This window comes from Cynara cardunculus (assembly GCF_001531365.2).
Source record: "Cynara cardunculus var. scolymus isolate 2C chromosome LG 16, CcrdV1, whole genome shotgun sequence".
NCBI classification, from domain to species: domain Eukaryota; kingdom Viridiplantae; phylum Streptophyta; class Magnoliopsida; order Asterales; family Asteraceae; genus Cynara; species Cynara cardunculus.
The window spans coordinates 2640327-2662156 of NC_037543.1; the positions used below are offsets into that span (position 1 = coordinate 2640327).

The following is a 21830-nucleotide window of genomic DNA, read 5'->3' on the forward strand; positions in this document are numbered from 1 at the left end:
ATTGTATACAATTACCAAACAATTATATATTATTTTACACTATATCATAAAAACCTCTTAATTATTCTGATCACTTAATCATTCTGAATCAAATCATTCAACAACCGCCAACCAACACCTAAAAAAATTTAAAGTGTTTCCTAATTTTTAAATTGTGGTTGCGGTAAACAGGTGATCCAAAGTCCAAACTTATCTTGTCACGTGCCGGACTTGAAAGTAAATTAATTCGGATTTAATTTGGAAGTCGATTAAATTTCACGTCCGTCAATCTTTCAGCAAATTATTATACGCGGTTCACTTTCATCATATCATCCCTTCCGCTTTAGGGCTTCGTCTGAAAAACCCTAAAAATCTTTGATCCGTCGCCTCAACGTTTTCAAACTCCTCGGAATCTTAATCTTCAATCACATCCGGTACCCTCAAGTTCCTCCATCGAATTAGGTAACCAGTCGTTTACTATTTGTGTTTCTAATTAGCATCTGTTTTTGATGTTCTTCTATGGATAATCTGTGTTTTTCCTATCGCTCGGTGCGATTTATTCGATGTGGTTGGCATTTTTTGTAACCATTTTTTGGTGAATTTCGTTTTCTCCAGACTAAATCCTTTTTGCTTTATTGAGAAAGAAATTTTGTCGGTAGATTGATGGAAATTAGGGTTTTAATTTTGTTCGTGGAAATTAGGGTTTTAATTTTGATTGGCTGGATGGTATATATTCTTGTGCTCTGGCTCCTTCCAAGAAAGCAGATGGTTTATTGAGGGTGGACGCTTTGGTTTCCTACTTCACCGGTGGATATGAATTGTAAAAGTTTTTTAGAAGAAAATTTAATAACCACGCTAGAAGTCGTCACATTAATAGTACAGCAGATAGGTAAATAGTTTTAAATTTTGGCCGTGAATGGTTATTTCGTTTGGAGAAGTACTAGTAGTATGCCGTCAAGCATTTAGCTTGGTTGATTTTGTGTCCACCTATAGGCAATTGTGATATCCTGTCCTATCATGATATAAGTTGATTGGGAGGTTATTAGGCCATATTGCTACTTTTGGCTTTGGGGGATGGTCTTAGAGCGTTCTTGAGGATTTTGACTGTGCAGGACCAAGGAGGATGTTAAGAATTACAAATCCTGTAGTAGCAGACCAACTTTTATGCCGTTTAAGTTTTTGGAGGTTATTAGTCAAAGATGCTACTTTGGGTCATTATGTCTTGGTTCAAACTTTTCTTCCCAAGCTGCCTTCTCTAAAAAAGAGTACCAGTTTTGACAAGAAAAAAGTGTGTTCACTTCATTGACGTCCACAACCCCAAAAAATCCGACTGAAGTATTTTTGTCAGAATGTATCTTCTTTGTAAGAAGTGCCAAGGGTAGAATGTAGAACTAACTTTTGTGATAACTAGATAGCAGCTATTGATTCAACCGCTTGAGACTTGTAATATGGCCGATAGTTTTTTATTGGTCAATAGCCCTCTGTGTAGCTATTGTAAAGCAGAGGTTAAAATCACGTGGTTCTCAATATTGATTAAGAATATTTTTAAATTACATTTGATTCTTTATTTTATTTTTGTGTCATGCGAAGCATATACATGTACATATATTATGATGTTTGGATCTTAGTTTATTTATATGGTTTGGTCCCCAGATGGCTGCAAAACCACTTACAGCTGCTGCAATTGCAATGACAGAGAAGAAAATGGACATGGCATTAGGTATAAACAACATGCAATTTTGGTTCAATTGGTTTTAAAATTTTCCTTGGCAGGTTATTTTATTGAGCTAAGATCTATGCATCTCTTTATTGCCAGATGATATTATCAAAATGTCCAAGACTGGAACTGGGACTAACAGAGCCAAGAAGCAAAGAGTTCCAGTAAGAGACTCTCTCTTTGATGTGCTTACACTGTCCTATATTTGTTGTTTCCTGATCCTAATTTGGTTGGCATTTGATATCATGCAGAATAAAAATCAGAAATTTTCGAACAATGTTGCTCAGGATAAACCCATGAAGTTGAAACGCTTTATGGACTCAAGATCCTCCCTTAGACAGGTGTGGGTCATGTCATAGAATAGTATATTTTGTCAGAGATGAGACGTCAATGGTATTTACACATTTTTAGTTTTTATATCAAGTTTGACTCTAGTCTTTGTGATATTAGGGTGTTCTTGCTCAGCGGAGATCTAGCTTTCAGGGAAACCAATTTCCTTTGGCTGCTGAGGCTGCTAGAAAGGCTGCAGTTGCTCCTATCCGCAACAGGAACTTCAATAGGAACCAGGCAATGACTTCATATAGACCAAGGCAAGTTTTGTGTTATGTTTGCTTTTGCGATCATTAATTGGTTTGATTCATATTCCGACCAAAAAATTATTTCATTAAAAGTATTAAAGCAACATCTCTTTCTTTTTGGATTACCTTCCTTTAAAACCGGAATTATATCCAAAACCCGTTCAGCAACAGCTGGACATGTGGTGAATGTTCATGTGAACATACTTTTGTGTGTATTGGGGGGGAGGGAGGGGTTTCTGGTGGTGTCGAACTCTTCTAGTTGTGTGATTTATGTATTGCATCATTTGATAAACTAATTTATTTGTGTGCTGTGAATTTCTGCAGGTAAACTGTGGTTCTTCTACCTAGCCAATGTCTTAGCCATGTGCTTATGGGTTATATGCATGACAGCATCATCTGTTCAAAAAAAAACTTGTCTTGTCTAATTTGGGCTTAAGGGAAGTTCCTTATTGATTAAAACCCTCGAGTCCTGGTGCTTGGAAAGGACTCATGTGTACTTAAGTATGAATATTTGGCATGCTGTTGGGGAATTAATTTGCACAGTGCACATGGTCTTCATTTGGGTAACTTGCATCGTGGATTCAACTCTTTGGATTGGGTGGATCTAAAAATAACAGAACGGACTTAAACTGCTGATGAGTGGGAAAAATGGTGTTTTTTTGGAAAAATCAGCAGCAGGTTTATGATTAATGGCTCCCCAAGCTCTTCTCTTAAACCTTATGTGTGATTCTGGGCCAATTTTTGGAATCTGAATTTACTTGGCTTAGTATTATCATATTGTTGGAGGAGTTCTTTTGAAGCATCTATCTGCTTGACAAGACATTTGGCTTGTAGAATGTGTGTCCATGCCATTCAAGTATCTGGTATGAGGTAGTGTGTGTATACAGTATGGCTAAATAAAATAGCATTGAGGGCTGTGTGACACTATCTCTTCTCCCTTTTTGTATGTGATTCAGCCTTCCTCCTAGTAGTCCTCGATTATTCTCGTCATTGACAATGTAATACTCCCGGAAATATCTTAAGCGCCTTGATATGGTTTCTAAAACTGAGATGAATCATCATGGCTGTTTCTAAGCATTTGCTTTTATTGTAAACATACGTCTGTTATGTTCAAGATGAAGATCATGGTCATATCACAGCAATCTTGTGAAGGTTAGAGAGAGCTTAATAGCTATATTTCACATGTGTTTACATCATCATTTGGGAAGATTTCCTCATCAATGTGGTGCTAGTGTTATTTGACAATAATTTACTTGAGTCAACTCATGATTGGAGAGCTTCACAGTTACCAGACTGTGTATTGTTTAGAAGTTTTAGCTGGTCATGCTACGCAAATTTTGAAGCCTGTTTAGGAGATCTTTCGAGTGCAATGACTCCGTGATCATCGAAGTTGCATGGTTGTCCTTCATTGGAGGTTGGTTTTTAGTATTTAGGGGTGGCATGTCTCTGATCTGTTGTCGGTTTGAGGGTCCAATCACAAAGAAAGCCATGCATTGTTGGGAATTTGCTGTGCTGAAGATCTTCTTTCCCACTTATCCTGATTTGGTTTGTTTTGAGTATCTGTCAATTAACAGTTTCATTAAATTGAGTAATGGTAAGTGCTTTGCTGGTTTATTTCATGGTTTGTACAACCACTGGTTTCATGGTAGCTGCAACTTCCCCCCATCTTGTTGGTGCTTTCGTAACTTGTTCTCTGTTGGCTTCCCCAATAATCGTTAATTTGTTGTGCAGGCCTGTGGCTCGACCGGTTCAAAATAGGGCTGCAAATGGAGGCTTTGCTGTTAAGGTAATACTTTTAAAGGTCAAATGTCTCTATTTAGTATTTACGATGGACAAACCTGCTTGATTAACAATTACTGTGTTTTTAGCAATATCTGGATGCACCATAATTTTTTTATACAACATAAAGTGAAATATGGTAATATATCTAATACGCATGCTGGGTATTCATCCAAGTATCTAACAACTTATGGATTTCATGTTCATATTCAATTGAATGTTCCATTAATCCCATTAGTACTCGGACCCCTTTTTTGTTAACGGGATTTATCACTATAATCACTTGAGTGGACTGGCCTCGATGTTAACAATGTACAGTGGTCAAGCAGGCCTGGCTCTGGATTGTTGGTTGTTTGGTTTTTTGTGTTACTCAGGTTGGTTTTTTTCATCAAGTCCTGAATGAATTTGCGAGGTTTTTTTATAGATGGAAGGAGCATGTTTTTTTATTGAGAGAGTTAGGCTTGGAAAAAACTTGGCTTTCTGCATAAAGCTCCCTCCTAGAAGCTTACAGATTAAGCCACATCCTATATCATTACGAAGCAGCCGTTTATATCTGAGGGAATAAGTTGCGAGTCCATATTAAGCTGCTAACAAACAGGCCCTCAGTATTGATGCGATCTACATCATTATAATATCGTTTAACTTGAGATTGAATTTGATATCATAACAATAGTCTACGGTATATAAATTTATATACAACAAATACTTATACGCACACTTGTCACCACCACCCTTGACCCCTTTTTCATTTTGCCAAAACTTCTAATTCATGCAGCAGCAGCAGCAACAGCAAGTGAAGGTGGTATCGAAGCAGAGGGCTCAGACGTTGGATTCGTTATTTGCAAACATGAAGGAACAGAGGATGAAAGCTCAGCAGCAGAATAATAACATGAGAAGAAATGGAGGTGGGGGGCAACAACAGAGGCCAAGACCTCCATGGAGCAGATCATATAATAACAACAATTGATGTTAAAAATCGCCATTTCTCGGAAAATATGTAATACGGGGTTCCTGTTCTTTTTTTTTCGTTCTTTCTGTTTGCTTTAATCAATTCAAAATTTTAGACCATGCTTTTTTTTAGAGTATATGATGATGATTTTGTGCAAAAGTCTACACTTGACGGATAAATTGTTGTGTACAATGTCATTTTAATGGATTAGAATCTTACTCGTATGTAAAAGTATCGATTTTTACTGCTTACCGGGTAATTGTTTACGCAAATGGCACCTAAGATGCTAACCTGATAAGAATGGAGAGACTTATACTGCTAACTGCTTACCGGGTAATTGCTTATGTAAATGGCGCCTAAGATGCTAACCTGATAAGAATGGAGAGATTTAAGAGCTGTTTATCAAACATTTACTGGATATATGAGAATGAGAAGAACCAAGAGTTTTATCTGGTAAAAGGGTTTGTAAGCAACTATTTACTTATTCGGTCAGAGCATCTTACCTTATCCTTAGAGAATTACTAGGGGTTGTTTGTTTACCTCTTAATAGTTCTATTAAGTGGTAATCTCTGAATCGTTAAGAGGTGAATTTTGTTTGGTGACTCTCTGAATGGTTTTGTATCATGGGCCTCCCTTAACCATTAAGAGTCATAATTTCATTGTAAACAATTATCACACAATTATATTTTATTTTACACTATATCACGAGAGCCTCTTAATCATTTCGACCACTTAATGATTCTGCACAAACCATACAGCAACTGCCAAACACCCATAGCAATCCCCTAATCCGGATTTCGTCTCTTCCTCTTACGGTTGTTAAAAATTTTCGTTAAATGATAAGCATTATCATCATTTTTGTCTTTTACCAAGTAAAAAACCACAAGGGCCAAAATCATAACATCAGTTTTGATTATGTAAAAGACAAAAAAAAAATCGATAAAATGACGAAATCTTAAAAGAGAAGAACCAAATCGGGATGTTTTTGCAAACAACGATAATCATTTTGTAATTTTGAAACTGGAAGGACGAATAGTGTTATTTTAGAGAAACCACAAGGATCAAATCTGTTTACTTAAAAATTAAATTTGAAAAAAGAAAAGAAAATGGAGATGCGGGGAATCGAACCCCGTGCCTCTCGCATGCGAAGCGAGCGCTCTACCATATGAGCTACATCCCCAACTTGTTTTATCTTTATTTCTTAGTTTATTTAAAGCCATTATTATTTGAATAAAAAAATAACACTTGATTTCTATTTTAAGTGAAGTACTTTTAAAACTTCCATTTTACTATCTAACATGTCAAGTTTTAAACATTTAAGTGCTCGGGTATTCGATTGAAGACTAATTTTAGATTAAAAAAAAAAAATCGATGACACTAACCACGTCGGCAAATAATACTGAGTTGAATAACACATTACTCTCCACATCAGCATGATAACTGGTTTAAAGAACAAAATACTCTGTTTTTATTTAATTTATTTGATTAAAAAAGTAATTAAAGATGATTTAGATTTTTTTTTAACAAAGTTAATTTATGGAGTTTTAAGAAATTGTGCCTAAGTTGCATTTAACTTTAACATATTTACATTAATAATCAGTATTCTTCATCGGTTAAAATCCAATGGATTTAGGGATATCCAGTATGGACCAATCATCCAATGGATGTTGGATTTTCTTATCCGATCAAATCCAATTAACATTGGACATCTGATCCAATGGATTATTGGATCGGATTGGTTCCATCACTTGGATATTACTATTGGTTATTCATTTGATCAGTCCAATATTTTGATTGGATTGGTCGGTTTTATTGGATTTTGAATTAACCATACAATAACTGACCGATCTAATCTGGATATTAAAATTTTAGATCCGATCCAATTACAATTGGATATTGATTACGGTCGATCAGCTTTAATTAAATCGATCAGTTAAAAATTGGATCAGATTACTTTTTACAGAAACACGATACTTACCAAATTGTTTTTAAAAAATTGTCAAATTTTTACAAGCAAGATACATGATTAAATGATGAATGGTCAAAGTCTTAAAAAGGCAAAAAGTAGCGTTGACTTTGTTGAGATTTGACTAAAATAAGTCAAAATTGACGTTACATAAAACTTTAGTTTCAAGTTTGATATTTTCCACGAAATTTAGGACACAAACCACATTTAAAGTAAAGTGTTGTCTTTAATTGACCACCCAATTTTATTCAACATTTTTGTAAAATAGATTTAAGGGGTGTTTGAGATTGCTTATAAAAATAATTTATTAACTTATTCTGGTGTGACACCGGTAATAAGCATTTTTGAATGTTTGGATAAACAATTTATATCGGTGTCAAACAGGTAATAAAGAGTTTTTGAAGAAGTCAAACTTTTCTGACTTATAATAAGTTGATAAGTGCTTTTATAGAAAAGTATAAGTTGTTTCAAATAAACAAATCTCAAACACCTCCTTAGAGTTTATTAGCAGTTTAATGGGTTTAATGAAAATAACAAGTTATTTTGTTAATTATACATAATTATTTGATTGTGACTTCATAATATAGAAAGTAACTTATTCAATAAACTTTTATTTGAGAGTTTTATGTAGAAAATCAAGTTTTTTTTTTCCTTCCAAATATCTATACTATATTATAAAACGTTTGACAATAACTCTTAAAAGCTATTTTTTATACATGAAGTATTGCTTAATGATGCATATTACTTAAAATTCAAAATCATAAGTAAATTTTGCGTAAATATAACTTATTAAAGCTCTATTTTTAAATTCGTTTAACTAACTGCAGATAAATATAATAAAATACAAGATAAACATCTAATTTTAAATATAAAAAATATAAAACATAATTAAGATAACTATTGAGTTCTAACAGAATGCTTAATTATTATTTTGATAAAAAATTATATTATTAAACCAAAAATAAATTACTTTATTATTACATCTAAATTAAATTATAATAGAAAAATTGAATTAAAGAAATTACACCAAAAAAAACCGAGAACTATTAAATAGTTAATTTGATATTAATATCCATATAATTTTTTTCAAACTTTTATGATATGTTCAAATTTATATTTCATTCAAAGATAAAAACATTATTGCTTTCTCAAAACCCTATAAAACCGTATTATATCGATAAAAACAAAAACTAAAAGCTAAACATTAAAATCGAGATAAATCTCGATGCTTGCACGATTACCCTTCTAGTATGTCTTATAATTGAAAAACATTCTCCTTATATCTGTGACAAAACTCTCTTAAACAAAAAAATTTCAATTAATACAAACAGATTAATTCATACACACATCTTTATCCATACATGAGTTAATGAAAACTAACCAAACAGCCCCTTAGACTATTTTCAACAGATTTTTTTTTTAAATTTCTCAAAAATAAAAAAAATTACATTTAACTCCAATAGATTTTTCATTTTAGATATTATAATATTGATTATATTATTAATATATCTTTTATATTTGATAAAATATTAATTTTTTACATAAATATTTTAATTATTAATAATTTAAAAAATTATAAAACCGATTGTTCACTATGTAAATTTTTCGCTAACTTATTTTTAAAAGATGCAAAATATAACATAAATGGTATTAGTTTACGACTCGGTGTTTGTCTTAATTATATCTGTATATTTTTTTTGTTTCTTTATAATTAAAATAATAATGTCACATTCAGACGATTCGTCTTATAACTGATAGGTAAAGGATTATCAGTGTTTAATGAAACCATTCACAATTTTCTGTTACAGTTTTTTCTTGATTTTTGAAATACGTTCATTTCGGTGTTAACTTGGCACTTCCCTTCTATAAGGAAAAATTTAAACTGATTTATGATTTAACAATCTATATACGATAATCATCTAAACAGTGAACTAGACTAGTTGGGTTTTGTTAGTCTAGTTTAGTTTATCTGGTTAAAAATTTCTTATTTCAGATATAAAATATGACAAATTGAATGAAAAAGTAATGTACTTTAACTTGATTTCTATTTTGGATAATGTACTTTCAAAACTTCCATTCTGGTACCTAAGATGTAAAGTTTTAGATATATTAAGTACCCGAAGTAATCGGTTTATTGCATTAAAAGATTATCATGTTGATGTGACGAGTGATGTGGTATCCGTTTAATACTTCAGCAAATAATACTGAGTTAGATACCACATCATCATGATAACCAGTTAATGCTTCAACCAGTTACCCGGGTACTTAAACGTTTAAAACTTTGCATCTTAAGTACCAAAACGAAAGTTTTGAAAATACGTCACTTAAAATAGAAATCACGTTAAACTATGCTATTTTTTCATACAATTTACCCTATAAAATATGAAATGTTTAATTAAAATGTCATTAGATAATTTAAGTAAAAATAATGAGTAGTTAATATATTAGAAAAATGAGTGGTGTTGACAACTACTACATAAACCAAATGATTAATATTCTATTATTAGTAATTATTTACAATTATTGTAACTTATTCTCATATCTCTTACATAAAAACCATATAATATATTATTCACTCATACATCAATTATTTATTTTTCATTTTAATCATTAATTTATTTTAATATTATACAAAATAATTATGGAAAAAAATATTAATTAACATATAATCGTTTTTATCATCCACATTTTAAATACATATATAATAATAATTATTTTGTTAATTACAGGCTGGTAAAATATTTGTGTCGTATTATCTAAAGACAAATTTCGAGACTTTTGTCGTTTTTATAGCATTATCATTTTGGCTTTATTATTTTACGTGGTCCATAAAAAACATCGAAAATTAACCAGAAGGGTGGTGGCGTGGTGCGTGATTAGTTTGAACTTGACTCCACAGGTCAAAAGTACCAGGAGGTCTCAGGTTCAAATTCAAAGAGGAATAAAAATCCCCTTGTGGCCACGTAGGTTCAAATGCGGTGACTCTGAGTTACCCGCAAAGCAGGTGGTCGCCATAGGGTTGGATATCCAGGTTAATAAAAAAAATATCGAATAGATTGCACAAAGTTTGCTGAAAAACGGGAGTGATTAAATTTCTAAACTATTTTTCTAAACGAATAAAATTTTAAACTTTGTGAAATCGAACAAATAAATTTTAAACTGAGAAAAAACCCAATGAACTTTCATATATTGAGCACTTAGGTCTAGGGGTGCTCAAAAACCCGATGAACCCGACCAACCCAACCCGAATTTAAAAAAAAAACCCAACCCGAGGTAACCCAATGCATGATCGATAAAAAAATTAGCCAACCCGACCTTATTGGGTTGGAATCGGGTCAGGCCAAAAAAAACCCGACCAACCCGACAACCCGATGAACCCGACCTTAACTTTAGCTTTGAATTGTAGATGACAATCATGATATGACCAACCTCAACGTCAAGAAAGCGAAAGCATCGGGGTTGGAAACGTCTAAAACTATTGTTGTTGATTGATGTATTATCATTTGGTTTAAACATTTTTATTGTAATATCTAAATATTTGATGAACTTGCATATTATCTTGAATGGTCGGTCGTATTTCAAAAGAAAGTTTCCTTTATTTTTATGTGATTTTACATTGTTTAAACACAACCCGATCAACCCGAAACGGGGTTGGGTTGGGTTGGGTTGAAAATTTTCAAACTGCCAACATTGGGTTGGGTTGTTAAAATGGCTCCAAACCGATTAACCCGGGCCGTGAGCACCCCTACTTAGGTCCATGAATATTTTTTTGAACGAATAAATCTTTACACTTATGAAGAAAATAAATTTATCCTTTCTTTTTCAATGTATCAACAACTCAGTAGGTTGTGAGTAAAAACATATTTTATACATAAAATACTGTTTATATAAACGTTTTGAAAAATCATTTTTTTGTACATAAAGTACTGTTTATAATACATATTGCTTAAAATTCAAGATTACAAGTAGATTGTGCGTGAGTACAACTAATTAAAGCTCAATGTTTGAATTTATGTAACTAACTGCAGATAAAAATAATCAGATAGAAGATAAACATCTCATTTTAAATATAAAAAATCTAAAATATAATTATGATAGTTATTGAGCTCTAACAGAATACTTAATTATTATTTTTATAAAATAATATATTATTGAACCATAAATAAATTACTTTCTTATTAAACTAAAATTAAATTATAATAAAAAAATTAAATTAAAGAAATTACACAAAATAATAGAACTTTTAAACAATTAATCCAACGAATCTCACAAATTCAAATGTTCTCAGATGATTTGGCCCCTTGTTGTATGTTATTCAGGGATATTCCAATCTTTTTAGAGGTTATGTTATATACAAAACTTTTGATTACATTGTATAAATGAGATAACAAAGAATATATGTTAAGAAGAAAAATGGGCTAAACCTAAAACGATTAACAATTCGAACCTAAAACCAAACAATTAATAATTTGAACATAAATAATTTCGGCTTATGTCGATAAAAAGACCCTAAACATAAGTGAATTTGGGCCCCAAAATTCGTTCAAAATCTCACATTTAACATGCCAAGAGACAACCCTGATGCTATTTCATAAATGAAACGAAAATGTAATGTTTATACAACGTTATGAAACATTTAAGAATGTTTAATGTTGGAAAAATACAATCATAAAATGTTCCACATATAAAACAACATTGTATAAACACTGTATTTTTTACATCAGTAGATGTAAAATCTAATTTATATAAATTATTGATTTATAGAAAATCAGCTGGATTTCACATGGTAGCATGCAAACTTGGCGCACAAATAATGAATCAAAGTGGTGACTTACAACTTTTAGCTTGAAACTTTTGATGCAAGAAAACAACACCATCCTTATTTAAATACAACAACCCTTTCTTTTATGTTATGTGTTTAATACTTAAAGCCATTAAACCCTAAACCATTATGTTGGTTATTATACAATCCTTGACATTTGTATAATTAATATAATCTAATCTCAATCGTCCATTTCATTTTATTTATATGTGATTTCATAGAAGTTTTGATTGTTTCCTAATATAAACTATTGATCATAATTAATGAACCATATTCATCTTCCATAAATATTCAAATCATAATAAATGAACTCTCATCATTTTCATAAATATCTTAATTTATTAAGTTGCATTGGTTGTACAAATGCAACGGGTTGTATTTGAAACAAACTCTCATTTTATATATATATATATATATATATATAATTTTAAAATAATATTAATTAAAAAATTAAAACCTAAAATAAGACAAAAAAAATTATTATGGTTGTCGACTGAATAATTCTATGATTTCGTTAAATACTATAAAATGATCGGTTTAGTAATGGGACGAATAAATGTGAAACAAATATATGACAAACATATTAACTGTATTAGTGATTATTGATATATTACCTTACGTTAAGGGTGCTCAAAAACCAGACCAATCTGATCAACCCAACGCGAAATAACTCAAAATGAACTGATGTCTAATCGAGATGTAAAATTTTCAAACTGTAGGTATTGACGTATTGTGTTAATATTGAGTTACTATTATTTGAACACAACCCAACCCGATGAACCCGATATCCTTTTTTCTTGGATTTAATATGATTGTTGAATTTCTATTAATATATACATTAGACAATTACACTATCACGTGCGCTCTTCATATACATATATTTTCAATCTATTCACATATTTATATAACTCATTCGTATATATGTTCAATAATTGTGAACATATATATGTAAATTGAAAAAATTTAATTGAATGTGATATACGTAAGAAATATGGATAAGTTGTATCAAATGGTTGATGATATAAAAGAAATTATGAGTAGAGAAACATATTCAGTGTTAGAAGAATATTTCAATGCACCAAAGTATTAACCCAACCAACTCGTACGGTTGGGGTTAGGTTGGGTTGCACTTTGGTTTGGATTGGGTTGAGTTAAGATTTTTCAAACCGCAAGCATTAGGTTGTGTTGTTCAAATGTCTTCAACTCGATCAACTCAACCCATAAGCACCCCTGCCTTACGTAACATAATCAAAATGAAACAAAATAGGTTAGTTACTGTATATGATTGCAAAGTAAAAATACACGATTGATAAATTATTTTATTCGAGGATTTTTTTTTATCAAAACGAGATAAATTACTTCGTAATAACTATACCTAATAAGTAGGTAAAAGAATCGTTCATTTCATATTTTGAGGAACAGTCGTTCAAAGATCCGTTTAAATAGCAGTGGACCTAGAAATGTTGTCGAGTGGGTACACTTTTAAGAGAATCAAAAGTTCATAAAGTCGTTCGATGTGTTTTTTAACTGAAGTACACTGTTTCGAGGGATGCTTTTAAGTTTTTTAATTGATTTCGAAAAACATCTGATTTTTCTATTATAAACCGTCTCTCGAAACACGGGTTTCAAATAAAAATCTGAATCCAAATCAAAATGCATTTTATTTCACATATTTTACATTTAACCCAATTTCAAGACAAAAGGAATCGATGAAAATGTGAAAGGGTTTTTGTTCATGTAGTTTAGTATTCCATCATCAAGAAGAAAAATGGATTTGAACCCTACATTTTTTAGTGTTCTTCCCCAAATTTCTTCGTTTTCCCCAAATCGGGATTGCGGAAAGTGGACTAAACAAACCCTACTTTTTTACCTTCATTCTTCCAATCTGTCCCTACTCTCAATTCAATTCAATACCCCACATGTAATGTATATATACAAACACCCAAACAATTGTCCGATTCAACCCATCTGTCAAAACCCACACACAAATATTCTCTCTTCGCAGATCCCCCATATAATCTGTATATATAGATACATGTATATGTATATATAGAGAGAGAGAGAGAGAGAGAAAAGGAAGGGCGATTTGTATTCAATTCAGTCGCCTGTGTTCGATTTGATAGCGATTTGGTATATACATTGTGAATTAGTTACTTACTTACTTCAATGGCGGCACCACAATGCGTATTGATCACCGGTGGTGCCGGATATATTGGGAGTCACACCGTCTTACAGCTACTGTTAGGCGGTTACAAGACGGTGGTGATTGATAATTTTGACAATTCATCTCAAGTCGCTATCAATCGAGTTCAAGAACTCGCCGGTGATCATGCTGTTAACCTAACTTTTCACAAGGTTTAATGTTCTTCCTCTTTTTCCCCTCTTTCAATCTAGTCTCCAATTTGGATTTGGTGCTTACTTGAAGTGCTTGTATTGAATGTTGATTTTCCCATTTGGGGTTTGATGATAGGATTGTGGGACCCTTTCAATTTCTCCATTGCTTCAGATTTCTTGAATCTTAGTTCTAAATTGGACTTCATTTTATGAGTTTTCCATTTGATTATATGTAATTTGACTGCATTCTGACTTTAATTCTGGGTCTTGAAATTGGGTTTTTGAAGTTTTATTCTCATACTCAATAATTGTTGATGAATTGAATTGATAAGTAATCATTGTTGATTAATTTGATTGGATAAATTTCTTTAAATTTAATCTTTATATAATTATGCCCTAGTGATTGTTATGTCAAGTGATGTTGACCTATAATTCTTGTATTGGGTGAAATTGATTGATGTTACAGTTTTGGGTTGGTAGGAGTTCCAATTCCATTGGAGGTATGCCCACAAAAAATTAGATGAGAAAAGGGTTCTTTTTCTTTTGATCTTTTTTCCTTTTTTGTAATTCTTGATCCAAGGGTCATAATTTAGATTGAACAATTCTATCAACCATCTTTGATCTTCTGAAATATGCAAAAAGGACACTATTTGGAATGAGTGATTTTTGATAAATTGTAGAAATGTAAAGAAAGACCGATGTACTTTTTTTTTGGGTCCAAATTCGGTAGGTTTTCGTCGTCTTTTTGCCTTTTCACAAGAACAAGGGTTTAATTTCAAGAAAAGATAAGTAAAATGGTCTGCGAAGGTGGTCACTCTTCAAAGATATCACTTTTAAGTCGATGTAATTTGTTATTTGTTGGGTTTTCATCATATCTCCGGACTTCGGATTGCTGTCAAAGTGTGAACTTTTGCTTATATTCAGAGAGTTAGGGTCTGTCTGTTATGAGCTTAATGAGCTTAATAGGACTCACAACTTAAGCTTCTAGGGGGAGCTTTATGTAGAAAGCCTAGTTTTTTCCGAACCTGCCCCTCCCAATTAAAAGACACGCTCCTTCCATCTATGAAAAAACCCTTTCAATTTATACAGACAGATTAATCCATAGTCAGTTTTATCTGTACAGGACATAAATGAAGTAATGTCACTGTGCAGATTTATGTTGGAATGAGTACTAAAGTTGTTTGGGCTATATCTAGTTACATTAATCAATTCATTTATTAGTTTAACACTTGGTTTTGTGTTCTTATGTTTTGCTGCAGATGGACATCCGGAATAAGCCTGCATTAGAGAAGCTTTTTGCCTCCACAAAGTAAAGTTATCCCATCGTTTGTTTAACGCATTTACATACATTAAGCATACATTCACAATGAATGTTGTGTATTTTCTTAATGGATGATCTTCTTTGCTGTTTAATCCATTCAATTTGGATGATAACGATGGTTTTTATAAACAAGTGGGAATGCGGATTGATGAAGATTGATATGCAGGTTTGATGCAGTTATGCATTTTGCTGGATTGAAAGCCGTTGGTGAAAGTGTTCAAAAGCCGTTGATGTATTATGACAACAATGTTGTCGGTACTTTAGCTCTGTTGGAAGTTATGGATGCCCATGGATGCAAAAAGGTATAGGATGTGTTCTATTTTGTACCCCCTTCGTCCCAAAATGAATGTGTAATTGTTACACTTTTTAATTAATTAAATGACAATTTTACCCTTGGAGAGTAGGCACTTTGAAAGTGGATTTATTTTGGGACAAACTAAGGGTCTGTTTCTTAGCAACTTAATGATCTTAATAAGACTCACAACTTATTCAGTCAGCTATAATGATATAGAAAGTGGCTTATTCAGTAAGTTTCTAGGGGGAAGCTTTATATAGAAAGCCAAGTTTTTTTTTCCAACTTGCCCCTTCTATCTATGGAAAAACCCTCCCAAATAAAAACCTTCCCAATCTATACAGACATATTAATCCACACAGACAACTTTATCCATACAGAACTTAATGGAAAACCAACCAAACAGCCCCTAAAATAGAATGTGGACAGCTTTGGGACGAAGGGAGTACATATTGATGTTTTTGGGGGGGGGGGGGTAAGACCGACATCCAAAGTAGATTGCCAATGTGTTAATATGACATGCTTCTTGGTTTTCAAAATTTTCAGATCGTGTTTTCATCATCGGCTACTGTTTATGGTTGGCCAAAGGAAGTGCCATGCACGGAAGAGTTCCCCTTATCTGCAGCCAATCCATATGGACGAACCAAGGTATGAATATAGCACATATTTTTATACTATGCTCGGTTGGTGTAAATAGAACGATTTATGAATGAGATGACCTTAAATGACTTTTCAATTAGCTCAATGACCTTCATCTGGCCTGCCCGTGGTTCAAAACTTAGAAATAACACGGAAGGGTTAGATGCTTAGATTCTTTTTTTGAGGTCATTCTACTAAATAGCCCGGATTATCTATTACCATTCCATCTGTGTGATTATTACCCTTTTAAGGAAAAAGACACGGGCTTAGAAATGTCTAATTATTACCCTTTTTTAATTAATTAAAAATGACGAATTTACCCTTGATAATAGAGGGAGTCGTAGGTTTCTTTATCTTTTAACTAAGGGTTGATTCAAACACTTATATTTAGACAAACTAAAATAGAAATGTTGATACTTGTTTGTGGATGAAAGGAGTAGTAAACGTTTTAATTGCCTCAGCTCATGATTGAGGACATTTTCCGTGATATATATGCTTCGGATTCTGGATGGAAAATTATAATGCTTCGGTACTTCAACCCGGTGGGTGCACATCCTAGTGGGCATATTGGCGAGGATCCTCTCGGAACCCCAAACAATCTTATGCCATTTGTTCAACAAGTAGCCGTTGGAAGGCTACCTGCACTCAAAGTATTTGGAACCAACTACTCAACCAAAGACGGAACTGGGGTATGCTTCTAATTTTGATTCTTACTTAACTTGGAAACTAATGGGATATGTTTATCGTTCTTGTTGTTAATTGGGTTCGTTTTTTCAATTTTTAGGTGCGTGATTACATTCATGTTGCAGATTTAGCCAATGGGCATTTGGCTGCGTTAAGAAAACTATCGGATCCACAAATAGGTCTGTCTTTTTTTCATGTTAATTAGTTAAGATTTTCTGTAAATCGTTGATTGTGATTTGTAACTTATATGAAAACGGTTATAAATGGTGTCAGAAATAACTTTTAAATGTCTTATGGAATTCAAAAATTGTGCTTATTATGTGTATATAAATAGATATACATGTAGGGGGAAGTTCATTTAGGAACTGTAACTGTGAGAACCAACTATTTAGGATGAATATACATAGATATTCATGCATTTTGAATATTAATTCATGATTATTCATTATGAATAATTGGTTCTTTATGGTTCTCGGATGAACCTGCCTCCATTCATGTATTACAGATATACATACAGATCTTTATAATTATAGCATCTATCCCTTTTGAATGGCCATTGCTCTAGCTCTGGAATTATGTCTTTGGTTACGTTGGATAATATTTGATCGCTATATTAATTGCATGACGTGTTCCTTATCTCATTTGGACGATGATGTGATATTCAGGTTGTGAGGTCTACAACTTGGGAACCGGTAAAGGAACGTCTGTTTTGGAGATGGTGGCCGCGTTTGAAAAGATGTCAGGAAAGGTAGATTTCTAGAAAGTTTTGTGCATTACAAATACGAAAAACTGAAAACGAGTACCCCCGATTCCTGAAAAGTGTTTGATGTTCCTAAATTAACCACTTTTTTGTATTCTTGAATTCGTCATTTATGTAACGGTTAAACTTCTTCGCTGTCTTGATCCAGAAAATTCCTCTAATAATAGCTGGACGGCGCCCTGGTGATGCTGAGATCGTATATGCTTCAACGGAAAAGGCAGAGCTCGAATTGAACTGGAAGTAAGTGTTTGGTTATAAGTTTTTGCCAAATAACTGTTCTACTCTTTGGGATAGAGGTCAGCGTACATCTGACACCTCCCAGACCCTACTTTCAAGTGGGATTTATTGGGTCCGTTTGGTTATCTTTCTGAAAAGAGAGGAATGTTGAAATGTTCAGGGGACATAATATTTGATAGAAATAAAAAATTGAACCACCCACCGCACAAGATAAGTGTGTTATACATGTGTATTCACATATGAATAGGGGTTATTCACTTATTTGAGCCAAGCTTGCTTGATTCATGAAAAAAAAAACGTTGGCTTGGGATCGGCTCGTGAGAAAATGTATAGGTGCATGCTTGGCTAGTGGCTTTGCAAGCTTGAAAACATCTTGGATTATAAGCTTGAGCTTTGGCTCGATCCATATGAGCTCTTAGGATGCGTTATAATGGGACATGACAGAACAAAAAGTTGTCCGACATAGGCTCTGAGGCTCATAAGGTTCAAGGTCATGGGCTTTTTTAAAGTCGAGGCTAGGTGTATTCACGAGGCTCACTAAGTCCCTGTGCCTTGGCTGAGGCGTCTTGTGGGCGTAGGTGCGCCTCATAAAGAGTAGTAAATACCAAGTCAAACGCCAATATTAAATGGATGACATAAGTTAAACCATGTTATTAAATACACAGGTTTTATAGCTTCAAGCCTCTTTCTCTATAAATACCCGGACCTTAAAACTTCTCCCTCATGGCTCACGCTTTAAACCCTTCTCCCTCTTGCTTCTATCGAAGTACTGCTAGTTGCCGCACTGGAGTACTTGCTCACATATTTGAGTTGTGTACATGTGTGTGTGTGTATACATACACATATATATATATATATATATATATATATACTTATTTTTTATAAGATGCGCCTCACAATCCTGAGGCTCGCGCCTAGGCCTTGGGACCATTTTGCTTCTAAGTGTGTCTTGAGCCTTTAACAACTTTGCATTTGGTGCGACATTAGACTAGGATAGGACAGAGGGAGACAAAAATGCCTTTTTTTTTTCAGATATATGGGACAAGAATGGTAAATTACTAAAATACCCATGTCAAATAAACGTCTTATATTCGATTGCAATTATGAGCGCAGGGCGGAGTACGGGATAGAGGAGATGTGCAGAGATCAATGGAACTGGGTGAACAAGAACCCGTACGGTTACCAAACCAAATAAACGAAATGCCGGTGGATTTCAAAAGTTACAAAGTCATCATATGAGGAGGAGGTTAGATATATGCTAACAACAACCAAAGTGAAACAAATAAAAAGGTGTAGTTTATAGTGTCATTTTTTTAACTCCATGGGTACCCTTTTACTCTCTTTACAAATTATAGGTCAGCTTCTTGTACATGAGATCTTGTACTGTGTTTGTGTAGTGATGGAAAAAAGGGGCATTACATACATATATAACAACATTCTGTATTTCTTTCCCTTTTTGCCCTTGCCATATTGGATATCTTATTTTTAATTGTGATTGTATTATGAGTACAAATATGGGTTTGACTTGTATCTTTATGTCTTAATCGTTAAGCCATTAAGCTAAAGTGGCAATATATAGGGGCGGGGACCTATGAGTTGATGAGCGGGTCCAGTGCACTTTTTTGGGGTATGAAAGTTGCATTTGTTAAACTTTGAATGGTGCTCAAGGATATTAGAAAATAGAAGGAATGTCAACCAAAAGTCCCTCGAAATCATTAAAAAACCAGAAAAATTCGTCGAAGAAAGTAAACCCCCCAAAATAGAATTGGATGGACAAGAGTGAGATAGACAGATGACATAAACTTGGTAAGTCTTTAGATTTTAATTTAACATGAGAAGTTTAGTAATTTACCAATTCTGTTACATCTCTTTAATTTTCTTTCACCCACTATGGTGGGACAAAAATATATATTTTAATCACATTCAAGGGATGGTTGACAATTGCTGAATAGTTTGGTGCAGAATGATTAAGTGATCAAAATGATTAAGAGGGTCTCAAGATATTATACAAAATGAAATATAATTGTTTGATAATTAAGAGAACATGATACAAAATTATTCAGAAGGTTTTAGAACCATTAAAAGACATAATTTTTTGTTTGCCAAACAAGATTCATCTCTTAACGATTCAGAGGTTGCCTGTTAATTGAACTATTAAAAGGTAAACAAACAACCTCATTCACATTTAAAAATCATGGTTGATGAATCTTTTGACATGAGTTCAAGTCAATGGAGTGAGGTCTTAACTACAATGATGGGTGTAAATCGGTTATTCTTTTTGACAATTGAAACTTATTAAAAATAAAATATCATGTATAAATTTGGGAAATTTACAGAAATAATCAATCTTCCAAACATTTTTCACTTTTTAGCCATCTTCAGATCTCATTTCACTTTGTAACCGGACATTATGCAGAAGGCTTATGTATATACCTAAACATTGGTTTTCGGTCACTTTCTGCGTAAGGATTTCACATTTTTTTTGTCGAAAACCAATATTTACACATATGCGTAAGCCTTCTACATAAAGATTGGGTACAAACTGAAACGAGAACCAATCCTTACACATATTTTAGATTATTTTCCAAGTGGATTTTTTTGATTGGATAGAATAGTCCAATGATATACACGTGGCAATAGGAGAAGATATGAGGATGGATCAAATACTACATTCTTATTGGCTACCACAAAATCTTATCCAACCCCACCTTATCTCAAAAACCACCAAATCCACCACCGCCACCACCCATCAAAACCCATCACCCGCCACCACCCCACTTCACAAAACCCTCATTCCTCCACTATTTTCATCTCAATTTCTTCCACCTCCGATGGCCATGGCCACCCAAGCTTCCCTCTTCACACCATCAATCTCCACCCCATCATCTTCTCCATGGAAACAATCCTCTCCGATCACCACCACTTTCACCACCGTCAAACCACCCAAACCCACCACCCGATTCACCACCATCAAAGCCTCCGGCGCCGCCACAGACGACATCCCCACTAAACAAGCTCCGGCGGGATTCACCCCACCGGAATTAGACCCCAACACCCCATCTCCAATCTTCGCCGGAAGCACCGGCGGGCTGCTCAGAAAAGCTCAGGTGGAGGAATTCTACGTGATCACATGGGAATCACCAAAAGAACAAATCTTTGAAATGCCCACCGGCGGTGCTGCCATCATGAGAGAAGGACCAAATCTGTTGAAATTGGCAAGAAAAGAACAGTGTTTAGCTTTGGGGACAAGATTGAGATCAAAATACAAGATAAAATACCAGTTTTATAGGGTGTTTCCGAATGGGGAAGTGCAGTATTTGCATCCGAAAGATGGGGTGTACCCGGAAAAAGTGAACGCCGGCCGGCAGGGGGTGGGGCAGAATATGAGGTCCATCGGAAAGAATGTTAGTCCAATTGAAGTCAAGTTCACCGGAAAACAACCGTATGATATATGATGATGATGGTGGATGATCTTTTGATTAATTTGTGATTATGTTATTTTGAAGTTAATTAAAACAAGTGTTTTTAATAGTTTTTATATTGTGTTGTTACATGATATTTTGTTGGATACCGTGAACGGAGAATCCTGAAGAGAAAAAAACGGAAAAACATATCTTAACTGTTAAATTGATATGATCGAATGGATGTGGTTAACCGTCTATGCTATATTATAAAGTATTTGATAAAAACATTTAAAAACTATTTTTTATATATAGAATATTGTTTATTGATTCATATTACTTAAAGTTTAAGATTATAAATAAATTATGTAT

General features: G+C 33.4%; 3 protein-coding genes and 1 non-coding gene across 6 annotated transcripts; 3 read left to right on the forward strand and 1 right to left on the reverse strand.

The window, feature by feature from the left end:
* Positions 1 to 278: 278 nt before the first annotated feature.
* LOC112529306 lies at positions 279 to 5238 on the forward strand. Of its 3 annotated transcripts, none has more exons than XM_025140528.1 (7): positions 279 to 441; positions 1633 to 1699; positions 1796 to 1860; positions 1948 to 2037; positions 2147 to 2286; positions 4006 to 4060; positions 4829 to 5238. In XM_025140528.1, exons 2-7 carry the CDS (start codon positions 1633 to 1635, stop codon positions 5018 to 5020), a joined length of 609 nt encoding a protein of 202 aa, XP_024996296.1. In that variant the 5' UTR covers positions 279 to 441; the 3' UTR covers positions 5021 to 5238. The 3 variants fall into 3 exon arrangements, with proteins under 3 accessions (XP_024996296.1, XP_024996298.1, XP_024996297.1); XM_025140530.1 differs by having other exon boundaries at positions 4835 to 5238; XM_025140529.1 differs by having other exon boundaries at positions 4832 to 5060.
* An 871-nt stretch (positions 5239 to 6109) lies between these two features.
* TRNAA-CGC lies at positions 6110 to 6182 on the reverse strand. Its single transcript has one exon. It is a non-coding gene; the product is annotated as a tRNA-Ala (tRNA).
* A 7488-nt stretch (positions 6183 to 13670) lies between these two features.
* LOC112529330 (UDP-glucose 4-epimerase GEPI48-like) lies at positions 13671 to 19546 on the forward strand. Its single transcript, XM_025140555.1, has 9 exons — positions 13671 to 14145; positions 15384 to 15433; positions 15612 to 15747; positions 16284 to 16385; positions 16838 to 17065; positions 17161 to 17239; positions 17726 to 17808; positions 17969 to 18060; positions 19171 to 19546. The coding sequence occupies exons 1-9, from the start codon at positions 13957 to 13959 to the stop codon at positions 19250 to 19252; spliced, it is 1041 nt and encodes a 346-aa protein (XP_024996323.1). The 5' UTR covers positions 13671 to 13956; the 3' UTR covers positions 19253 to 19546.
* Positions 19547 to 20850: 1304 nt separating this feature from the next.
* Positions 20851 to 21597, forward strand: LOC112529570 (photosystem I reaction center subunit II, chloroplastic-like). The gene has a single exon (XM_025140892.1). The coding sequence runs from the start codon at positions 20889 to 20891 to the stop codon at positions 21510 to 21512; it is 624 nt and encodes a 207-aa protein (XP_024996660.1). The 5' UTR covers positions 20851 to 20888; the 3' UTR covers positions 21513 to 21597.
* The last annotated feature ends 233 nt before the right edge of the window (positions 21598 to 21830 follow it).